This window comes from Papio anubis, chromosome 5, assembly GCF_008728515.1.
Source record: "Papio anubis isolate 15944 chromosome 5, Panubis1.0, whole genome shotgun sequence".
NCBI lineage: Eukaryota > Metazoa > Chordata > Mammalia > Primates > Cercopithecidae > Papio > Papio anubis.
In genome coordinates, this window is record NC_044980.1 from 56,158,990 (window position 1) to 56,178,656 (window position 19,667).

At 38.2% G+C, this 19,667-nt stretch overlaps 1 protein-coding gene across 1 annotated transcript in view; it reads left to right on the top strand.

The window, feature by feature from the left end:
* The window catches only part of ZSWIM6 (zinc finger SWIM-type containing 6), a 110,050-nt gene that overhangs the window by 54,110 nt on the left and 36,273 nt on the right, over positions 1–19,667 (top strand). The window contains exon 4 of the mRNA XM_031666819.1: positions 2,932–3,082. Coding sequence (XP_031522679.1) covers positions 2,932–3,082 — 151 coding nt within the window. The remainder of the gene's footprint in view (positions 1–2,931; positions 3,083–19,667) is intronic.

Sequence of the window (19,667 nt, forward strand, 5' to 3'; positions counted from 1 at the left end):
CAGATTTGTAAATACTGAATAAAATGCTTTTTGAATAATATTAAATCAGTATATTTTCATTGGGGGGTATAGTCATCATTATGATTAATGATTAATGTATTAAAGTTGGTTTTAAGGGAACAGATAACTGTTCATTGATGCTTTTGTTGAATATCTTCTCTAATACTTGTTATAATTGAAGGTTTTTTTTTTTTTTTTTTAGTTCAAAAGAATTAGAGTAAACCCTGTTACTGGGTATGGCCAGGAATAGTGTATTCTGCTTAATCAATACCATGCTTATAAAGATTTATCCTGTATACCATATGTAGATTGACAATTTCCCCAGAATTAGATTACAGTAAAATACATTTAACTCTAATACTACTTTACACATGATTTAAGCATTCTTTGGTGATTCACAGGCACTTCAAACTCATGTCATGCCTCCGTGTCAACAGTCTGCAAATTAATTACCATTAAGCTATAGATGTACATGAGTGCTGGTTACACAGAGAGTTCTGTTTTATATACTTAAGAGTAAAGTGTTTATTTTCATTGCTGTTGCTGCATAATAGGTTAGAAATCTACCAGAAAAAATAAACATTAAATCAAATCCACAATACTAATAATATAAAAGGTTTAGTATATTTAGACGCACAGGAAGTATTTCATATATTCTTATGTTAGAAACAGTTTGAAAGATGTATTATTAGACTGATCTGCAAGTTGTTCTTTTTATCCCTGTATATTATATATACATTATGTATGCCATGTGAAGTAATAGCAACCTCTAATTTTGGAATTAGCATAACTTGAAGTTAAGACAGATACAGGTTCTGATCCAAGCTGTTCCCCTTGTCCATTGGGCAAATTATTTTACCTCTCTGAGGCTTGGTCTTATAATTAATAAAATGGGGATTATAATCTGGCCTATTTTACATAGTGGTTGTGAAAATTAAACAGTAAGTATAAATGTAAAACTCTTTAACATTGTATCCAAAAAATGGCAACTCCTTTGCTTCATCCATCTTCACCTGTTAATGAGTTTTTAGTACTTTGATATTAGGAACAAACTCCTTTATAGGAATACTGAAGTAACGCTCCTGGAAGCACAACCTTTGTGATTCAGGGTAGAAGTGCTTTTGAGTTATTTATAAAGCTCAAATTCTAAAGTTGGTGAGGAAGTTCCATTTCTTGAGGGTACAGACATCAGGCAGGATCTATTTTAGATTTGGGCTGCTTTATTGAGGATCTACTGTTTTCTCCTTTCCTTGCCTTTCACATAGAGAGAGTCCTGAAAGAAGGATCAACCACCCCACCTTTTCTACTGCTCGTGACCTTGCTCCAGTAATTTCTTACAGGGAAATTACAGCTGAGATTCTTACTTATTGAATACTTAGCAGTACACATTTTTGGAGTGGATGGATTCATTTAGGGCTTCCTGCAGAGAGGTTTACCCTTGTGTTTCTTTTTTCTTTTCTTTTATTTGGGAAATGTAGCACAAGAGTAATGGACAAAGCTTAAAGTTCCAACTTGAGAGGCAAAGTTAACTTATTAGATCTGTGGTTATTATTCTGCTTCGTGGATCACCCATATAGAGCAAGAGAGTTCTTGAACTTAACAGCTCTGTCAATTTTCTTTTACCATTGCAATAGAAGTATGCTGCTGCTCTTTATATAAAAAAAACTTAAGTGAGAGAGAATCGTTATGCAAGTACTAATTTATCTCAAAAACTGAAGGACTTGCACAACTGTGAATATACTAAAAACCTTTGAATTGTACAGTTTAAATTGTGAATTGTATGATATATGAATTATGTCTCAACAAAGCTGTTCCTAAAAAAACTAAAGGCCAAGTGTTATTATTATACACATTATCAGATCTACTTAGAATATTTCTTGAGTTCTCAGTGGACTCTGCATTAGGCTCTGCTTTTCTGATGGTAAGTATAATCAGTGGGAGAGTCAGGAAGATGCTCCATTTTTGTCATGTTTGTTTTGGTATTGTATTTCTTTAGGCTAGCAAAGTTATGGCATCTTACTAAAATTATGGCATCTCATTTTATGCAAGGAAACAGCAGCACCTTGCTTAAACCTGTTTTGGTAAACTAGGTAGGTTCAGATACCTGTTCCCAGTGCCAGATTTTACTTCTGTGGTTTGTCAAAGCATGAATGCCTACTTTGTTGGAGTGTAATCTTGAATCACAAAGTGTACTTGGTTTAGATAAGAGAGATAATTTGAAGGAGAACTGGTAAAGAAAGTTTCCGAAGGGCACGGTGGCTCAAGCCTGTAATCTCAGCACTTTGGGAGGCCGAGACGGGTGGATCACGAGGTCAGGAGATCGAGACCATCCTGGCTAACACGGTGAAACCCCGTCTCTACTAAAAAATACAAAAAAGACTAGCCGGGCGAGGTGGCGGGTGCCTGTAGTCCCAGCTACTAGGGAGGCTGAGGCAGGAGAATGGCGTAAACCCGGGAGGCGGAGCTTGCAGTGAGCTGAGATCCGGCCACTGCATTCCAGCCTGGGCGGCGGAGCGAGACTCCGTCTCAAAAAAAAGAGGAAGTTTCTACTGGACACAAGAAACACGATTTACTCACCTTAATCAGTGTGTAAGACCCAACCAGAACATTTTTGGAATTGAGAGCATTTTTTCTTCATACGGATTCTAAAATGTAATTCAAAATAATGAATGGGCATTTCTTTGATTAAATTGCTATTTAGAGTAGGGAATGGTTTTAAATTATATATTTTGTTTGCTTAAGAGGGCTGGTGTGAAGGCTTGACTCCTCCTGCCCATCCCCCACCACACACACACACACACACACACACACACACACACACAGAGAGAGAGAGAAACAGAGAAAAGTGGTGGTTTGTCTCTTGTGTTGCTGTGGGATTTTGTTGTGTTTTTGTTTTGAACAATTTTCCAAAGGTCTGTTTTTCCCCACTAGGTGCGGGAGATGTTAAAGATGAGGGACTCCAATGGGGCCCGCATGTTGACCTTGATAACAGAGCAATTCATGGCTGACCCTCGCCTGTCACTTTGGCGACAACAAGGCACTGCAATGACTGACAAATACAGGCAGCTCTGGGATGAGCTGGGTAAGCATGTTTCCCGACAAATTACCATTGATTTGCATATGGATAAATACCATAGTCAGATGTTTCAAGAACATGGTCGTAGTATTGCTGAAGAGAGAGCTGCTCATACATGGAACATGTTGCCAATATATAGGTTAGAAGCATAGGAGGATTTAGAACTTGGGCTGGCATTTACAGAAAACGACCTTGGCAGAGTTTTGGGGGAATTGCCTGATCTCAAGGAAAGTTAAGTGCAGGAATCTCCCTTTAAGTATTTGGGGGGTAAAAAAAAAGCTGTATCATTTTAAAATAGCAGTTTTATATGGTAGAGCTGGCTACTTATTTCTAGATTAATATTGTAATCAATTCAGCTAAAATTTAGTCTTCCCCTTCTCCCCACAGTGGAATTGTTGAAATTAGTTTGGATATTCATTTTATTTTTGGCTACTATAGATTTAAATGAACTGTTGATCCTCAGAATGGAAAAATACAGCAAATTCTAATATTTATTGCTTCCTAAATTCCTGGTGGTTAAAAATACAAATATAGCAAGTGTTCAAAAAAATGAGAAATCCACTAGTCATGTTCATTAAAAGAATACTGGGAATTTTGTTTGGATGAGTCTTGGTACCCAATGTTCACCGCTAGGGAAATAATGAATGATGTGTTCATTATCTTGTCTTTTTATTAAGAAATCTATAAGTTACACCTGAAATTTTGACAAATATATCAGTGCCTGTATTAATTTTATGAGAAGTAATGTTGTCTATATTTACTAGAAGATCCTAGTCTCAGTGAAATTTTTCTTGACTAATGATGGACCACATCATGCTGATTGATCCCAGGTGTAGTCTAAACCAAAAGATGCTGTCGTCTGTGAAGATACCAAATGATCATAATCGGAAGGGGTATTTGAGATTAGCTGTTTTACAGATAAGGAAACAAGTCCAGAGAGGTTAGGAGACTTCAAACATGATACTATATAATCTAGGGTTATGCAGCAAGTTGGTAAAGGATTTGACACCAGTATTTCCTTTTTCCTATTAATAGGATATACATTCAGGAGTTGGCTGTGGACAAGTTCACTACTTGTGAACTATTAGATATTTGTTGACTTTTTCCCTGGAAATTTTCTTAAGTATCTTGTAATAACTTAATCTTGCTGCTTTCTTTGAGTCTCCTGCAATAATAGTAATGCCCTTTCCCCCAATCAAAATGTAAATCAATCTAACTACAATAGATAGTTTCCATGTATTAGAATGATGTTTGGGGACACAGTGTGGTGGTTAGAGAACACAAGTATAATGCATGGTTTAAATAAATATTTTCATAAAATCCTGAATGTTTTACTTTTCAAGTAAATCTTTTTCAGTTTTGTAACTCTGTAGTACAGACTAGATTGGTTAGATGGTTTATAAAGTAAACAGGATTAGCATTAAGAAAACTATAATGAAGGGGATCATTTAAGGAAAAATTATTGAATTAATATTAAATGAATGCAATTTTACAGAGCTTTGGTACTTAGAGAAACTTAGAATTACAAATGACTGGTTAGGAAGAAAATAGCAACTAAATTTTTTGGTTACCAAAAAAGGTACTGGTGGTACAGTCAAATAAAATTTGCAGTGTTCACATTTAATTCATGGTCAAATTTCACTTTTCCAAGTGGGTTTTGAAAATTATGTACCTTAACCCTCAATCAGAAGTATAAATTTTTATTAGGTGGAAGTTTCCACCAGCTGATTCTAGTTATGCCCTCTTATGGACTACTTTCTAATTAAGGACCAGGCTTTATACAAATTCTTTTATTTCAGTCCGGCATAAAGACCACAACCTCTTGTCCTGTGTGCCCCCCACCCACCACCCCATCATTACTAGACTGCTAGAAATTCTCCTATGTACTCTGATGGCAAGCAGAGGTCACTTGCCATTTTAATGGGGTCTAAATTCTGTGAAGAATCTCACGTAGAGGTAACAGTAAGTATCACATCTTAATATTCATTCACCAAAAAATTAACTAAAAGTTGCTTCTGGACTACAAAAGGAAAGGCTTTTGCTTCTTAATAAAATGGGGCAATTTGACTTTGTGCCCCTACACAGAGCTCACATTGCTTCAAGGCTCTGCTTTGGAATTAAATGCTGAGCACTGCCAGATGCCAGACATTGAGAAGAGGCTGAGTTTTGTCGGCAAATGGGATCTGCAAGTTAATTGGTGTTTTCTGCAGGCTTCTGGCTGTGAAATGAAATTGGAAGCCCTTTAGCCACATGGATAATACAGGACCTGAATACAAATGTCACATGTCACCATCAGGACCCACTGTGAGACAATAGTGTTCCCACTCCAACACCGCGCCATTACAGATCATTTAAATATGGGGATTACATTTAAACTAAAAGCCCCATTTGCCTTTTACTGCAATTTAAATGTCCTCTTAGCAAAAGCTAAGTGACAAATTAAATGAAAAAAATGCCCACATTTTTAAAGCTGTAATGCAAAACAACCTTTTATTGCTTCTCATGTGCCGCGAATGAATCATTATACTTGTCAACCCTAAACCAAGCCATAATTGGAGCAGCTACTGTTATCAAAGTGTGGCCGCTCTGTGACAGCTTAATAAAGCTGAAACTGTTAAATTAAATCTCAGATGCTTAACTCCTTAGCAGTGGTGGATTCATTGGGTCCATTTCTGGCAGTGGCCAGTACACCAGGAAAAAAAAAAAAGATTCCTGGCATGAAAGCCTTAATCTGATGCAAGTGTACAAGTGAGAGTATGCTAGCCAAGTAACTCTGCTTCTTGGCAGATGGATTTGGAGCCATCAGATTGTCAGCCAGAAGATTACAAAATCTTTTTCATGCAGCCCAGTGTCCCCCTCCCCAAGATTTAAAATTTCCTGCTTACATGTGATTTATGAAAATTTAAGTGTTGATGTTTCAAAATTAATTGTAAAAGTAACGTTTATTTTAACTTTTTCTTTCTTTCAAGTGAATATATGAAAACTTATTTGTGGTAGCCACAGGCCCAATTTCTTCCCCCCATGCTCCAGCTAACAAAGGGACTGATTATTCTGTGTTTCTTTTCTAATATAAATGCCTATGACATTCATTTGGTATGAGTTAACTTTTGTGATTTACTCCCTGATTTTCATAATGTAGTATGAAATAGGTACAGATGCATACTCTTAAGGTCCTGTTTATTGCATCTCATTTGCAGATACATTTATCTTGTACATGAGTCAGTTTTTCAAATATTAATTTTACTTTCTCTGCATGATGTTCATTTTCCCAGACATACGCCAGTGTTCACAAGATGAGTAATGTTGTATCATAATCAGCTATAAGAAAAGGTATATATTAAAATAGAAAGCCCCATTGTAATGGTAGAGGTTGTACGTTTGATAGAAGCTACATATTTAGTAGAATCTATAGAACACACACCTCTTGAATTACATTCTTTATTCTGTGACATGCACATTTTCTGGAAAGCAGATCACAGAAATAACCTTTGGATTTCAAAGAACAACCCAGTGCTGATTGGGGGTGAGCACACCTACTGTTAGCTGTAATGGCTGTCTGTTCAGCACACTTAATTACTGCGGGGGTCTAGGGATGAGGGGATATACTGTAACCTCTCATCTGTGTTGATGGCTCTCTTTTCTTAAATGTATTCCTAGACTGCAATTTTACTTTGCTTTATAAAACTATAGGTTGTGGCTGCCAGTCTATTAAAACCTAATTAAAATGAATGTCATTAGAGGAAACAGTTAAATAACACTTAATTACAGTTTTATCACAGGGAAATATTCTTAAATTTTTATTTTCAATTGTTACATAATATGTTTTTCCCCAAGTTTTAAACACTTAACTTTCTCTCAGAGCTGAGTCACGCGCTTTGCTTTCTAGCATATAAATCCTGTTTCTTAGGGAGAGGATGGGCTGCCATTGCAAGAGCCTTGCTGCGCTGAGCTTTGCTCATTCAGTTCACGAGAACAAGGTGGCATCTCTCGAGTTCTTTTCACGGCTTCTCATCTGGAGACCTACTTCTGTGTGAGCAGAAATAGCCATAGTTAGATTTTTTTTCTAGTTTGAATTTCATTGATTAGTTTGACCACTTGTTATTAAGCAACAGCTATAATGTTCCTTGGTAGGGTCCTAGATAGATTGAGTGGTATACAGATTCAGTACACTTAGAATTAGAGTAAATCTAACTGCGTTCGGCAGTAGAGAACACAGCCTACCCTTTGAGACTGTATTTTTTGAATTAATCTGCTCCGCGGACCCAAATGCTGTTCCATCTTCCATCCCAGACTCAAATAGTGATTTTTCTGTAACCACCTACATTATTCTTGAATAAGGAGAAAAACATATGCTTAAGTCACACATTCAAAATGATACTTTTAAGTAATTTAGGACAGTCTCTGTGTACCAGAAATAAGATTCCAAAGACTCTGCTTTACTCTGCTTTATAGGTAATTGTGGATAAATTTCTGGGGAATGCTGTCTTACATCTTTGAAAGCAGGAGGCTTAATAACTGCCCCCACCAACCACCCCCATCCCTGTTTTGAGCTTCTTACTTTAGTTGAGTTATTCAAACTAACTCAAGCTTGCCACATTTTAAAGTTGATGGTGGTGAATTAATGGCTAAGGAACAACTGCTTCTTTTTGAGAACTACAAAGCTTACCAAAATGGTTCCCCATATACGTAGTTCCCTCTTTGCTAGTACCACAAAGAAAACAGCAATTGCCAGAGCTCCCTTGCAGCAAAAAGATGTCAGTACACACTTGGTAACTTCCAAATAGCTGGAAGTACAGAATGTAATTCTAATGAACTACATATCAGGATTGCTTGTCATCTACCTGTTTGTCTTCCCTGGGCATAAGGAGAGTACAGCTTTCCCACGACATACCACTGTCAGTGCTATATTGTTAACCTTCTTTCCAGAGGTCTTCCTGTGGTCTCTCCATCAGTGTGTATGAAGCACTTGCTATGTCTAGAGGAATAGATGTATTAGTTATTTGATTTTGGGGTAGTGATAGTAGCAGTCATCAGGAGGGGGTAGAGAGATGTAAACATTAGGAGATGTGATAAATAAGAACAGCCAAGAATGGGTGAAGGAGAACTTTTATAGAGTAATTTCATTACAAATTAGTACAAAGGTTTGTAGAAACCAAATTTAATATGGTTTTATAGGATGTTTACGGAGGTGTGTTGCAGGGAAAAGTAGTGTGACTACTCCAGAAAAAAGAAACAGCCTGAACAAAGACAGCAGTGGGCTCTGTGGAAGAGAGTAGAGAGCCTTCAAATTCATTATCAAAAATGTTAAGATTTTCTATCCAACCTTGCTGTTCTGTGTTGTTACTTAAAAGCAAAAAGGGAGATGGTAGATAGGTATCATAAAACCTGGATTTTTGCTTTATTTCTCATTTTGGTCTAGCTGCTAATGATAACATAGTTGCCAATACTTATTTATCAGGAACTGTGCTAAGCACTTAATGCATGTGTTGTTTTATTTAATCCCTGAAACAATCCTGTGAAATAGGTCCAATTATTTGCCCTAATTTTACAGCCAATAATATTGAGGTTTAAGGAGGCTTGATAACTTGCCCGAGGTCATAGTAGCAAAGCAAGAATTTAATCCCAGTGACTTCAGAAACATAACCACCAGACTAGACAATGTCCTCAGTTTATTATGATGATGATGATGATGATGATGATGATGATGATGAGACCGAGTCTCGCTCTGTCGCCCAGGCTGGAGTGCAGTGGTGTGATCACAGCTTACCGCAACCTCTGCCTCCCAGGTTCCAGCAATTCTCCTGCCTTAGCCTTCTGGGTAGCTGGGACTACAGGCGCACGTCACCATGCCTGGCTAGTTTTTTGTATTTTTAGTAGTAGAGATGGGATTTCACTATGTTAACCAGGCTAGTCTCGAACTCCTGACCTTGTGATATGCTTGCCTCAGCCTCCCAAAGTGTTGGGATTACATGTGTGAGCCTCTGCACCCGGCCAGCTTATTTTTAAACACTATTATATGCCTCTCTTTCAGGTAGTCTCTCTAACTCGGAGCAGAGCAGAGGCAAAGCGAAGCTCACCTAGTGGGGAATAAACCCTGTAAGAGCTGCCTGGCCTGGTCTGCCTAGCTATGGTACCGCAGTCCTGACTGCCATAGTCAGCTGAGCTTACCTAGTCTAGTCGCCCATTTGTACCCATGTTTACAGGGACCCTCTAACTTCAGGTTCTTTGAGAAAACAAGCACATGGATGCCACAGCCAAATACATGCCATTGATGGAGAACTGTATTAAATAATAAACTTCAGCTTATCGTAAATACAGATACTGCATGCTATAGTATGGGGTACTACTGTATGATGGAATACAGTGAAATTTGTATCCCATTTTTGAGTCCCCTTTGGTAAGGAGCTGGTGAAGACCCTTAGCTCATTGTCTTTGCCCTGGCCTGAACTAGGCCCTGATAATGACCATAGAGTTGCCAGCACCACTTTATCTCATATGCCCTGTAGGCTCTGCAGACCCCTTCTTGATATAAGCTGTCCTGCTGGGATGGGGTTGTATACTCTGGTCTCAGTTTCTGCTTCTGTCTGTGCCGTTGAGAGATTCCTCTAAATACAGAGGCCTTGGTCAATTGTATTGCTGAGAAGGCTTTGCTTCCCTCCAGCACTGTTCTCAGGAGGCTCATCTGCTTCTAGGTCCTCATTACTGGGGCCTGTTTTCTTTCCCTGTGCTTTCCTACTGCTTTCTGTCTCTTAAAACTCAGAACTCTATTCTTGGGTCATAGACCTCGGAGTTCTGCCCTGCTGTGGGGGTGGAAAAGAGGGGTTTATTTTCTGCTTCTTTAAGTAAACAGAGTAATCTCTTGTTTGGGTCAGAAGTAAACCAAAAGAGAGAATGTATGGGCAAACCTAGGATAAATACTTGCTGTGTACTGCTATCAACTATCCTCTAGACCGTGGCTGCTAGGGTTTAATTATCCATTCAGTTCCCTGGATAGGGAAGAGTGGAAATAAAGAGAAAAACTTTAAAATACGAATTAAAAAAATAGATTCTCAGGATTAAAAGAGACTTTACAGGTCACTTGATCTTATTGTCTAACCAATTGGAAATTCTTAGTAGTATCCTTTGTCTAAACTGTTTCTGTATAGAATTAGATAATTTGTAACAACACTTGAGATTCACCTCCTTGTGTGTTTTTATGAAACCTTATGCTAAACATAGAGCATGGAGATTTGGTGAGGAGTTAAGACGCACTTTTCTTTTCGGCTCATTGTAATACACTTGAGTGTTACTGTCTTATATATGTTGTGTGTTAGTAGCTTTATTTGTATCAAGAATGGGTTCCAGTTACTTTCTTTTATGTCATCTTTCTACTTACAGCATTAGTCCATTGACAATAGATACTCTTCTCACATTAGTGGTTAATAGGAATGTCATAGCATTGGTATAAGGTGTCCTCTTCTTCCTCACAATTCTTAGAAAAGTTCTCTCCCTACTTTTCCTGTTTCCTAAGAGACAGTACTGACTGCACTTGCCTTCAAGAAACATCCACCAATGGGAAATCTGACTAGGGAAGTCTCCTTACTAGGCTGTGGATCTAGAGAGTACTATCATGGTAGGGTGGAGGGGGAGAGCGAGAGTGAAAATGAAGCAAGACAAGCTGGGGAAGAAAATTTCTTTCACCTTTTCTTACCGTGAAGTGGCAGCGTACAAAAATTAACGAGGTCTGAGAAGCTTCATTTTAAGCCATCTGGGATTCCCAGGGGCTTCACAGAATCAGGGATGCCAGGAGCAGGAAGGAAAGAAGTGGAAGCAAAGGGAAGGCTGAAGCAGCTCCTTAGGCAGCTCTGTGTATGTGCCAATATCAAACAAGGTGCTTTGTAAATGCTATCATAGTTAATTTAAGCTTCGTTAGGCTCATGATGGGGAGGAAAACCCAAGGAAGTTAGAAATGGTTGTCCTTAGAGGGGTGTTCAGACACTGCCCTGCAGAGTCCCTAGGTTTGGGGTCAGGGGGAAGAGAGTGCTGAAGGCACGAGGCAGATCCTTCTCAATCAGAACAGTGTGACTTTACCACATTACTACTAGAGTTTTCATCAAGATTATTCTGGAGGAAAGGATTCCGATACTATATGTATGCTTGATAATCACTATCTTCAATAGGCTTTTAATAGGTACTCTTATTAGACATGTACTAAAGCAGGGGTTCCCCCATCCCCGGACTGTGGACCAGTATCAGTCCTTGACCTGTTAGGAACTGAGGGTGCACAGCAGGAGGTGAGTAGTAGGCAAGTGAGCATTACCACCTGAGTGCCACCTCCTGTCAGATCAGCAGTGGCATTAGATTCTCATAGGAGCACACACCCTATTGTGAGCTGCACATGTGAGGGATCGAGACTGTATGTTCCTTATGAGAATCTAATGCCTAATGATCTGAGTTGGAATAGTTTCATCCCAAAAGCATGCCCCGGCAGCCACCCCCCCGCCCCAACCCACCACCTCTGTCTCCAGTCCTCATACGTGGAAAATTTGTCTTCCACAAAGCCGGTCCCTGGTGCCAAAGAGGTTGGGGACTGCCGTACTAAAGGATGACTTTTTAAAAAATTTTTATTATTTTTATTAATTTTTGAGATGGAGTCTCACTCTGTCGCCCAGGCTGGAGTGCAGTGGCGCGATCTCAGCTCACTGCAAGCTCCACCTCCTGGGTTCACGTCATTCTCCTGCCTCAGCCTCCCGAGTAGCTGGGACTACAGGTGCCCACCACCATGCCCGGCTAATTTTTTTGTAATTTTTAGTAGAGACAGGGTTTCACCGTGTTAGCCAGAATGGTCTCAATCTCCCAACCTTGTGATCCGCCCGCCTCGGCCTCCCAAAGTGCTGGGATTATAGGCGTGAGCCACTGCACCCGGCCGACAAAGGATGACTTTTTAATTTATATAAATAGCTTTCTCCTATATACTTTAGGGGAAGGCAAGACGGCAAATGATTTGCAACAAGTGAACTTTTGTGAGGCTGCTTGTAAGCTTGTCTGATAATTGTATAACATCGTTTTCGTGTTTTATTTTAAAATTCCAAAATTGATATAAGAAAGGGACTCTGTATAGTAAAATGCCGGAGTCTTCTGACATTAACTTGCTTTAGGGAATTAATAACTAGTCTTAGGGATATTTTCTTAGACTTTGATCTGGTGACAGAATACCCAGGGTCATGATACTAGTTGTCTGAAATGTGGGTAACTCACTCAGTTCTCTGTGCTTTCTGCTGCAAAGATAACCTTTGAAATAGAAAGCCAAATCTCTGTGATTTTAAGCTATGACCAACTGGATTAATAAATTTCAAAATCTGTTTCAGCAAACCTGGAGAAGAGGGTGAGAAGCATTAATAAAGTAGGAATCAGAGAGGGACCTCGAAGTGGCTTAGATTGGAAGCCATAGTCTTCCTTTGTGTATGATCAAGGGTTGAATGAGTTGGATGGGAGAATTCCAAACAGGGCACTTGGGTCAAATACAAGCTTGGAATGGAGAGAAAATCCTGTTCGGAGGAATACTTCCAAAATGCTCCCAAGAGCACAAAGTCTGTTTCCCCCCTGCCACTTTGAAAATGAGATTAATATATCCAGCAACCTGTTCATCAGAACAGATTGACCATGCGCTAGAAGATGTTCTTTGCATTAGGGTCATATGTGGATCACATAATTTGAAAGATATACCTGTATGTTTGGAAACCATTAACCACTCATTGTATTTAATAGTATTATCGTCAGTTATTGTCTTTATTGGCACATTTAAACTAATATCGTATCCATCCTTTTTAATCCTCTTTTTATTCCTGTATTAATGTCCACTTGATAATCTTACCCCTTTTTCCCCTCCTTCCCACAAATAGTGAAAGTAATTTTTTAAGTTATTTTTCCTATGAAGGTGAAAAAGTGTGCCTGATATTATAGTTGATGCTCGGTAAATATTTGTGAATAAAAAAGTGAACGAATAATTGAAGTGTAATGCTGACACTTACTTGGAAACATTAAGCAGTTATTTTTGGTGTACTGAAAACAATGATTGAAAGGTATTAATCTTTACTGAGTCCTCCATTTTCTTCTTCTGCTTTATCTAGCCTTCTCCACCCATGTGCGTGATATTCATGGGTGCGTGTGTGTGCCTGGACACACACATGCACACTGAAATACAAACAGTTTAGAGTACAGAAGGGCAATGATTCCCCCTTGCCATCAATGCTGCAGGTAATCTGTTGCATTAATCAGCCAGCCAGTGGGAAATGCATGGGGAGTGATTATACTATCATACACAATACAATCAGCATGAAGCACTTGTCAAGACCAATACATCAAAGTTTAATTCGGTAATAGAATGAATTAGAGCAAAATGAAACATTCTGTTCTCTAGGAAACCCAACACCCATCACAGGTTCTTTCTGAACTCCACAGAAAAGTCAGTGCGTTAAGAAATTTTTTTTTTGAATAGAATTACAGTTCCAATCTGACGAAATATTGCAAGCCAGTTTTCTTAGAATTTTTATACAAATATAGTGCTAAAGTGTCTGCAGTATAGATGTCCTGACCATCAGCACTCTATACTAATAATCTTTGGGAAATATGATTATTTTTTAGTGGACTCTTGATTGTCTTTTGTCCTAAATTGGTTCTCCATGGCAAATGAATGGAAGGGCGTTGTACCAGTGGCTCAGGGAAGCCTTATGTCTAAATATGGATAGTGGACATTTGAATAGGAGACAAATTAACAAGAATCTGCTGGTTTATAGTGCCCTTAGTTGTAGGCTCTGCTACTGTGGAGCTTACTGTCTAGTCAGGAAACAGAATAAATAAATGAAAAATAAAAAGCAACCCTGGACAGCTTAAGACAACTATAGAAACAAGGTTAATATAATGTAGGACGTGTTTTGGCAAATTTTGGCAATAGATGTAATGCATTTTATGTATTAGAATAAAATAAGTCACTATTACAAGTCACTATTATGTGTCAGTTGAGTCTTCTGGAGATAGAGTTATATAGACTTTGGAGTCAGGACTATTGGATGAACCATGAAACTGTTTATGAACAGTTTCTTATGTTTCTTATGCTTAACTGGCTAAGTTAAGCAGCCAGTGCAGAACACATGGAAAATGTTCTTGCAGGTTACCACAGTTCACATTCCTTCAGCTATTGACTGTCCTTTTGCCTTTTTGTATCTCAAAATAAGAAAGCATCTATCATTCTGCCTTTTTTCCCCTCTGATTTAAAATTTATTTATTTATTTATTTATTTATTTAATTTTAGTTTCTCTTTACCTCTCTCCTTCCCTCTCTTGAAAAGGAGAAAGGTAGTGAGAGGTGGAGGAGGTGGCTCTGGTGACCTCCTATAGAACCTGGCTTCCAGTGAGGTCAGGCTGTTTTTGATGTATCTTGCATGTTGACCGACTGCACCAACAAATCAAATGGGATGGAAAGACTACATATCAGATAAGGGCCACAGGTTTATAGGGAGGAACATTATCCAGGATGCCAGTTAATTGTTTAGGAATATCTATGATTTTCTTTCTTTCTTTCTTTCTTTCTTTCTTTCTTTCTTTCTTTCTTTCTTTCTCTTTCTTTCTTTCTCTTTCTTTCTTTCTTCCTTCCTTCCTTCCTTTCTTTCCTTTCTTTCTTTCCTTTCTTTCTTTCCTTTCTTTCCTTCCTTCCTTCCTTCCTTCCTTTCTTTTTCTTTCTTTCTTCTTTCTTTCTTTCTTTCTTTCTTTCTTTCTTTCTTTCTTTCTTTCTTTCTTTCTTTCTTTCTTTCTTTCTTTCTTTCTTTCTTTCTTTCTTTCTCTTTCTTTCTCCCTTCCTTCCTTCCTTCCTTCTTTCCTTCTTTCTTTCTTTCTTTCTTTTCTTTCTTTTCTTTCTTTTCTTTCTTTTCATTTTTTGAGATGGAGTCTCACTCTGTCACCCAGGCTGGAGTGCAGTGGTGTGATCTCAGCTCACTGCAAGCTCCACCTCCCTGGTTCATGCCACTCCTGCCTCAGCTTCCATAGTAGCTGGAATTACAGGCGCCCACCACCGCGCCTGGCTAATTTTTTGTATTTTTAGTAGAGATGGGGTTTCACCATGTTAGCCAGGATAGTCTTGATCTCCTGACCTCATGATCTGCCCACCTTAGCCTCCCAAAGTGCTGGGATTACAGGCGTGAGCCACCGTGCCTGGCCGATTTATTTTCTTTCTTGACAACAAACATTTGGTTATTTTACTTTAGAATTTTGTCAGAACTTGGTTAAGTGATAATCAATTGTGTGCCATTTAGCTAACGGTTTTGCCATGCTTGACCAGAGCAATCTCAAGAATTAGTTTTGCTGTATTCCTGAGGTTTTATTTTGAAATTTTCCTAGAAATGTTTTAGTGAATTAAAAACTGGCATATCAAATTTAAAGGATAATGTTTTCACCAGTTAAAGTTATTTTCCAGGCCGGGCGCAGTGGCTCATGCCTGTAATCTCAGCACTTTTGGGAGGCCGAGGCAGGTGGATTACCTGAGGTTGAGAGTTTGAGACCAGCCTGGCCAACACAGTGAAACCTGTCTCTTCTGAAAATACAAAAATTAGCTGGGTGTGGTGGCGCACGCTTGTAATCCCAGCTACTACGGAGGCTAAGGTAGGAGAACCCGAGAGGCAGAGGTTGCAATGACCCAAGATCGCGCCACTGCCCTCTAGCCTGGGCAACAGAGTGAGACTCTGTCTCCAAAAGGAAAAAAAAAAAGTTATTTTCCAAACATGGGATGGCTGACATATTAAGACAGCATTGTACTGAGAACAATACTATAATTAGGGTCACAATTTTAGTGTGGTTTGACCCAAGAAATTTCGTGACTGTAGTTTTGCTAGCACAACTAATTATGCCAGTGATCACCTATTTGTGACTGCAATTAGGCATTTCATGGCCTCTAAATAAGTATAATTAGTTAATTGGATCATGCATGAAATTCTAGACTCTTACGATAGCCTCTGAGAACAAAAATAAATATGATAAATATTATGAATTGTTTAATAGCCGTGGAAGCCTGGGAAGTACCAAAAGTGATTGTTTTACTTTGCCTGGCATTACTTCATAATGATAAACGTAATAAAAAGTAGAAATTAAACTTTCCCTGTAATAATCTTTGTTCTTCTGAATTTGAGATAGAAGAAAGGGAGCCACTTGCCTTTCTTATTCACCTTTAGAGAAGGTGATGCTGGTTGTACTGCTCCTCAGCCCCCACTGGCTGCTCCCCACTTCCCACTGTTGATGGCCCTGTGCTTTCTCCAGTGATGTTATACACAGTTGTTTTCCTGGGATATATGGAGAAGACCAATATTTGTCAGAAATTCCAGTGGTATCTTTTATAGAAAGTGTGTAGCTTTTAATTAATCAATCAATTCGTTGTTCAAAAAACCCCACAAAAAGTACAGCTTTTATTTTAATTACTGAGATGAATATGTTAACAAAAAAACCATGAAGGAGAAGGAACTTGAAAAACAAGTTTTATTGACGGTGGGGGGTAGCAATGAATAGCTGATTTATTCAGTCACAAATCATAATGCTCTACCCAGAAACACACCCCAGCAGGCAAACAGCATACATGTGCATTATTCCAGAAGTGCTGACACTGACTTAACTCTAACAGAGCCAATCGCAATGTTTTCAGAGAAAACAGATTTCTTCTGACTTGAATAATCAGTCTTGAATCATAAGTTGAGCTTTTATTTATCTACTGTTTCAATCTACAATGAAATTACTTATCTCCTTTGCCTGTCAGTCTTGAAAAATGCAGTTTTCTTTTGTTAATTTAAGCTATTTCTAGATGGACCTGTGTAAGTTTTTGTTGGATGTGCTTTTGTACCTATGGGAGAGACATGTTCTAAGTGCCTAAGAACATGTGGTTAAATAAAGTACAGAGTTTATTAGCTCTACATTTAAGGATACTTCATAATTTCAGATGATAATATACTATTTATATTATATGCTAAAATATGAGGAATGGAATGGTGATTCTGTCAAGACTAATATCATTTATTTTGGAATTCATATATACGTAACTATACATACACATACCAACTTACAGAAGAACCTTCTGACCACATAGCTAGATCGAAGGTTAAACACCATAATGTTTAAGAATATTGGTTTTAGGGGAACACGAATCTTAGACCAGATCCTGGCTCCCTTAATAGCAGCACCATTTTCTCCTTCTCTCTGCACATCAGTTTCCTTATCTATAAAGTGGGTTTCTTTTTAATGTGAGGGTGAAGTACAGGGTTAGTGTGAAGTAAACATTCAATAAATGGCAGCAATTATTATCGGGTGAATAAGTGTAGATGCCACTCACTTTTAGAAGTATGTTAGTGGAATTAAGTGCAGCAATCTTTGCACCCTAAAGACATTCAAAATTTTAAATGTAGAATCTAATTAGAAATCCAACATGTGTTACCTGATATTGTTAGGATTTTCTTTGAAGAGATAAAATTAGCATACAAACCAGTGTTAAATATCGCAAGGTATATTGAGATACCTTTTATACTATTAAATTTTCATAATGACTTCTTTGTATTGCTTGACTTACAACTCTTCTCATATGATGAATGGTTTGTTTGAGTTGGATTATTTTAACTAACAACATTCTTATACTCATTTGCAAATAATTTAATTTTCTATTTTGTAATCTAGCAAATTTATAATCTTTTTCGATAACTGTGATAGGCTAAAGACGGCCACAGATTCTTTACTAGTAACTGTCTCATGAAGATGTGAAGTCTTTGTTCCCTCCTTTAGAATCTGGGTGATTTTTATACATGTTTGATCAACAGAATATATCAGAGGATATCTTGGGCCAGTTCCTGGGCCCAAGCCTTGGGTGACTGGCAACATCCACTTCCCATCTCTTCAAAGATCTTGGAGCCCTGAGTTTCTATATATAAGAAGTCTGACTCTCCTGACTGCCAGGCTGCCAGGCTATGCACATGGACAGGCCATATTGACACAGGGTGAAAGGGGAGAGGAGAGAGAGAATTTCTAACTTACAGAATTGTGAGATATAACGATATATTGTTATATTAATTAAGTTTTAGAGTAGTTTTTAATACATAACAAGAACAGTGGTTATAAGTCTGACAGTACTTCATGCTTCTTCTAATGGTTATTCTCCAAATGCTAGTAACCCCAGAAATGTGAAATATAATGATGTGTAAAACTGAAGTTCTATTATTTCACCTAATCATAGCCCTTGAATTGGACTAAGTTGGATGTTTGTCAATATTATAGGAAAGAGTATAACACAGTCTTAGAGTATTATACATTTTCATTTTTCATAATATTTCATTTACAGTAATTCATCATCATCTTCAAACTCTTACGTAAGATTTTACATGGTTTGACTTCTTAGATTTTTCCCCGAAATAAGTTCTGATAATTTTAAATTCCTATAGAAGACTATGGAACCTGGGCATTAAAACTAAAACGGCAGAGTGGATGGTAGACTAGAAGTGTTTTGGCAAAGATACTATGGGAGCTGATCCAGAGAGAGGGAAGCTGAAGGAAGAGTACTCACAGGCTTGAGATTACCATGGACAGAGAAAATGTTCAGTAACCCTGTTGGGTTGGGGATGTGTTTCGGAAATGCCTCCTGGTGGGAGTAGGTAAGGATGCAAGGGATAATCCAGAAGCTGGGTGATGCACACACCAGTGATTTGAAAATTGCCAAAGCATCTCAGATCTTTAAATCACTCTCTTTGCCTGTAGGCCCAGACTGGAGTCCTGGGAGCTAGAGAGAATAATGTCTATAGGAAAACAAAACACATTTAAAAGTCTGTCATTGAAACCAAGGGAAAAGGAGAGATTGAAATGTGTTTCAATGCCAAGCGGAAATTAATTGTTCAAGAACTCATCATTACAAGTTTCAGAAGTATTTAAAGTTACTGATTTTTGTTTAATATGTTGTCTTGTTTTATTTTATTAAATGTAAAATACTTATAAGGGTATTCAGAGTGATTTTGAGTGATTCTTTAGTCTGATCACTCCAATTCTGTTTTAACTGTTGATTCTCAATTTCTTCAACGTCCAAGTCTTTGATCACAGTGGTTTGCAGGAGTGCACCTTTTGAAGCTTTGTGAATTCAACATTTAGCAAAAACACTCAAGTCTAAACAACCCAATGAGGTTAGAAATTATTGTTCCTATTGATTAAATGAGGGAACTGCCATCACCAAGAGCCTGTGTGTTGGCCTAAAGTCTTATGGCTGGTAATCCATATCTTAACCTTTCCAGATCAGACCTTGTTCATCAAAAACTTCTTCTGCTTGGAAATGTAAACAATAGGTGTGTGAGATTGGGCAAAATGGTGGTGATAATTTGTACACCTGAATGTTTGGTGGAAAAGATTGGCTTTCAAGAAGTAGAGTTCATTCTTGCCACCCACATTTGCCGAGTATGGGTTCTTGCCCACTGGCACTCTGCTTTTGGGGGGATGCAGAAGTAACCAAATGACTTGCACGATGATTTGTGTTCTGCCTCAGCAACATTCTGCCCATATTCTCTGACTGGCTAGGTGTAAGATGTGAATAGGTTTAAGGCCACTAAGTG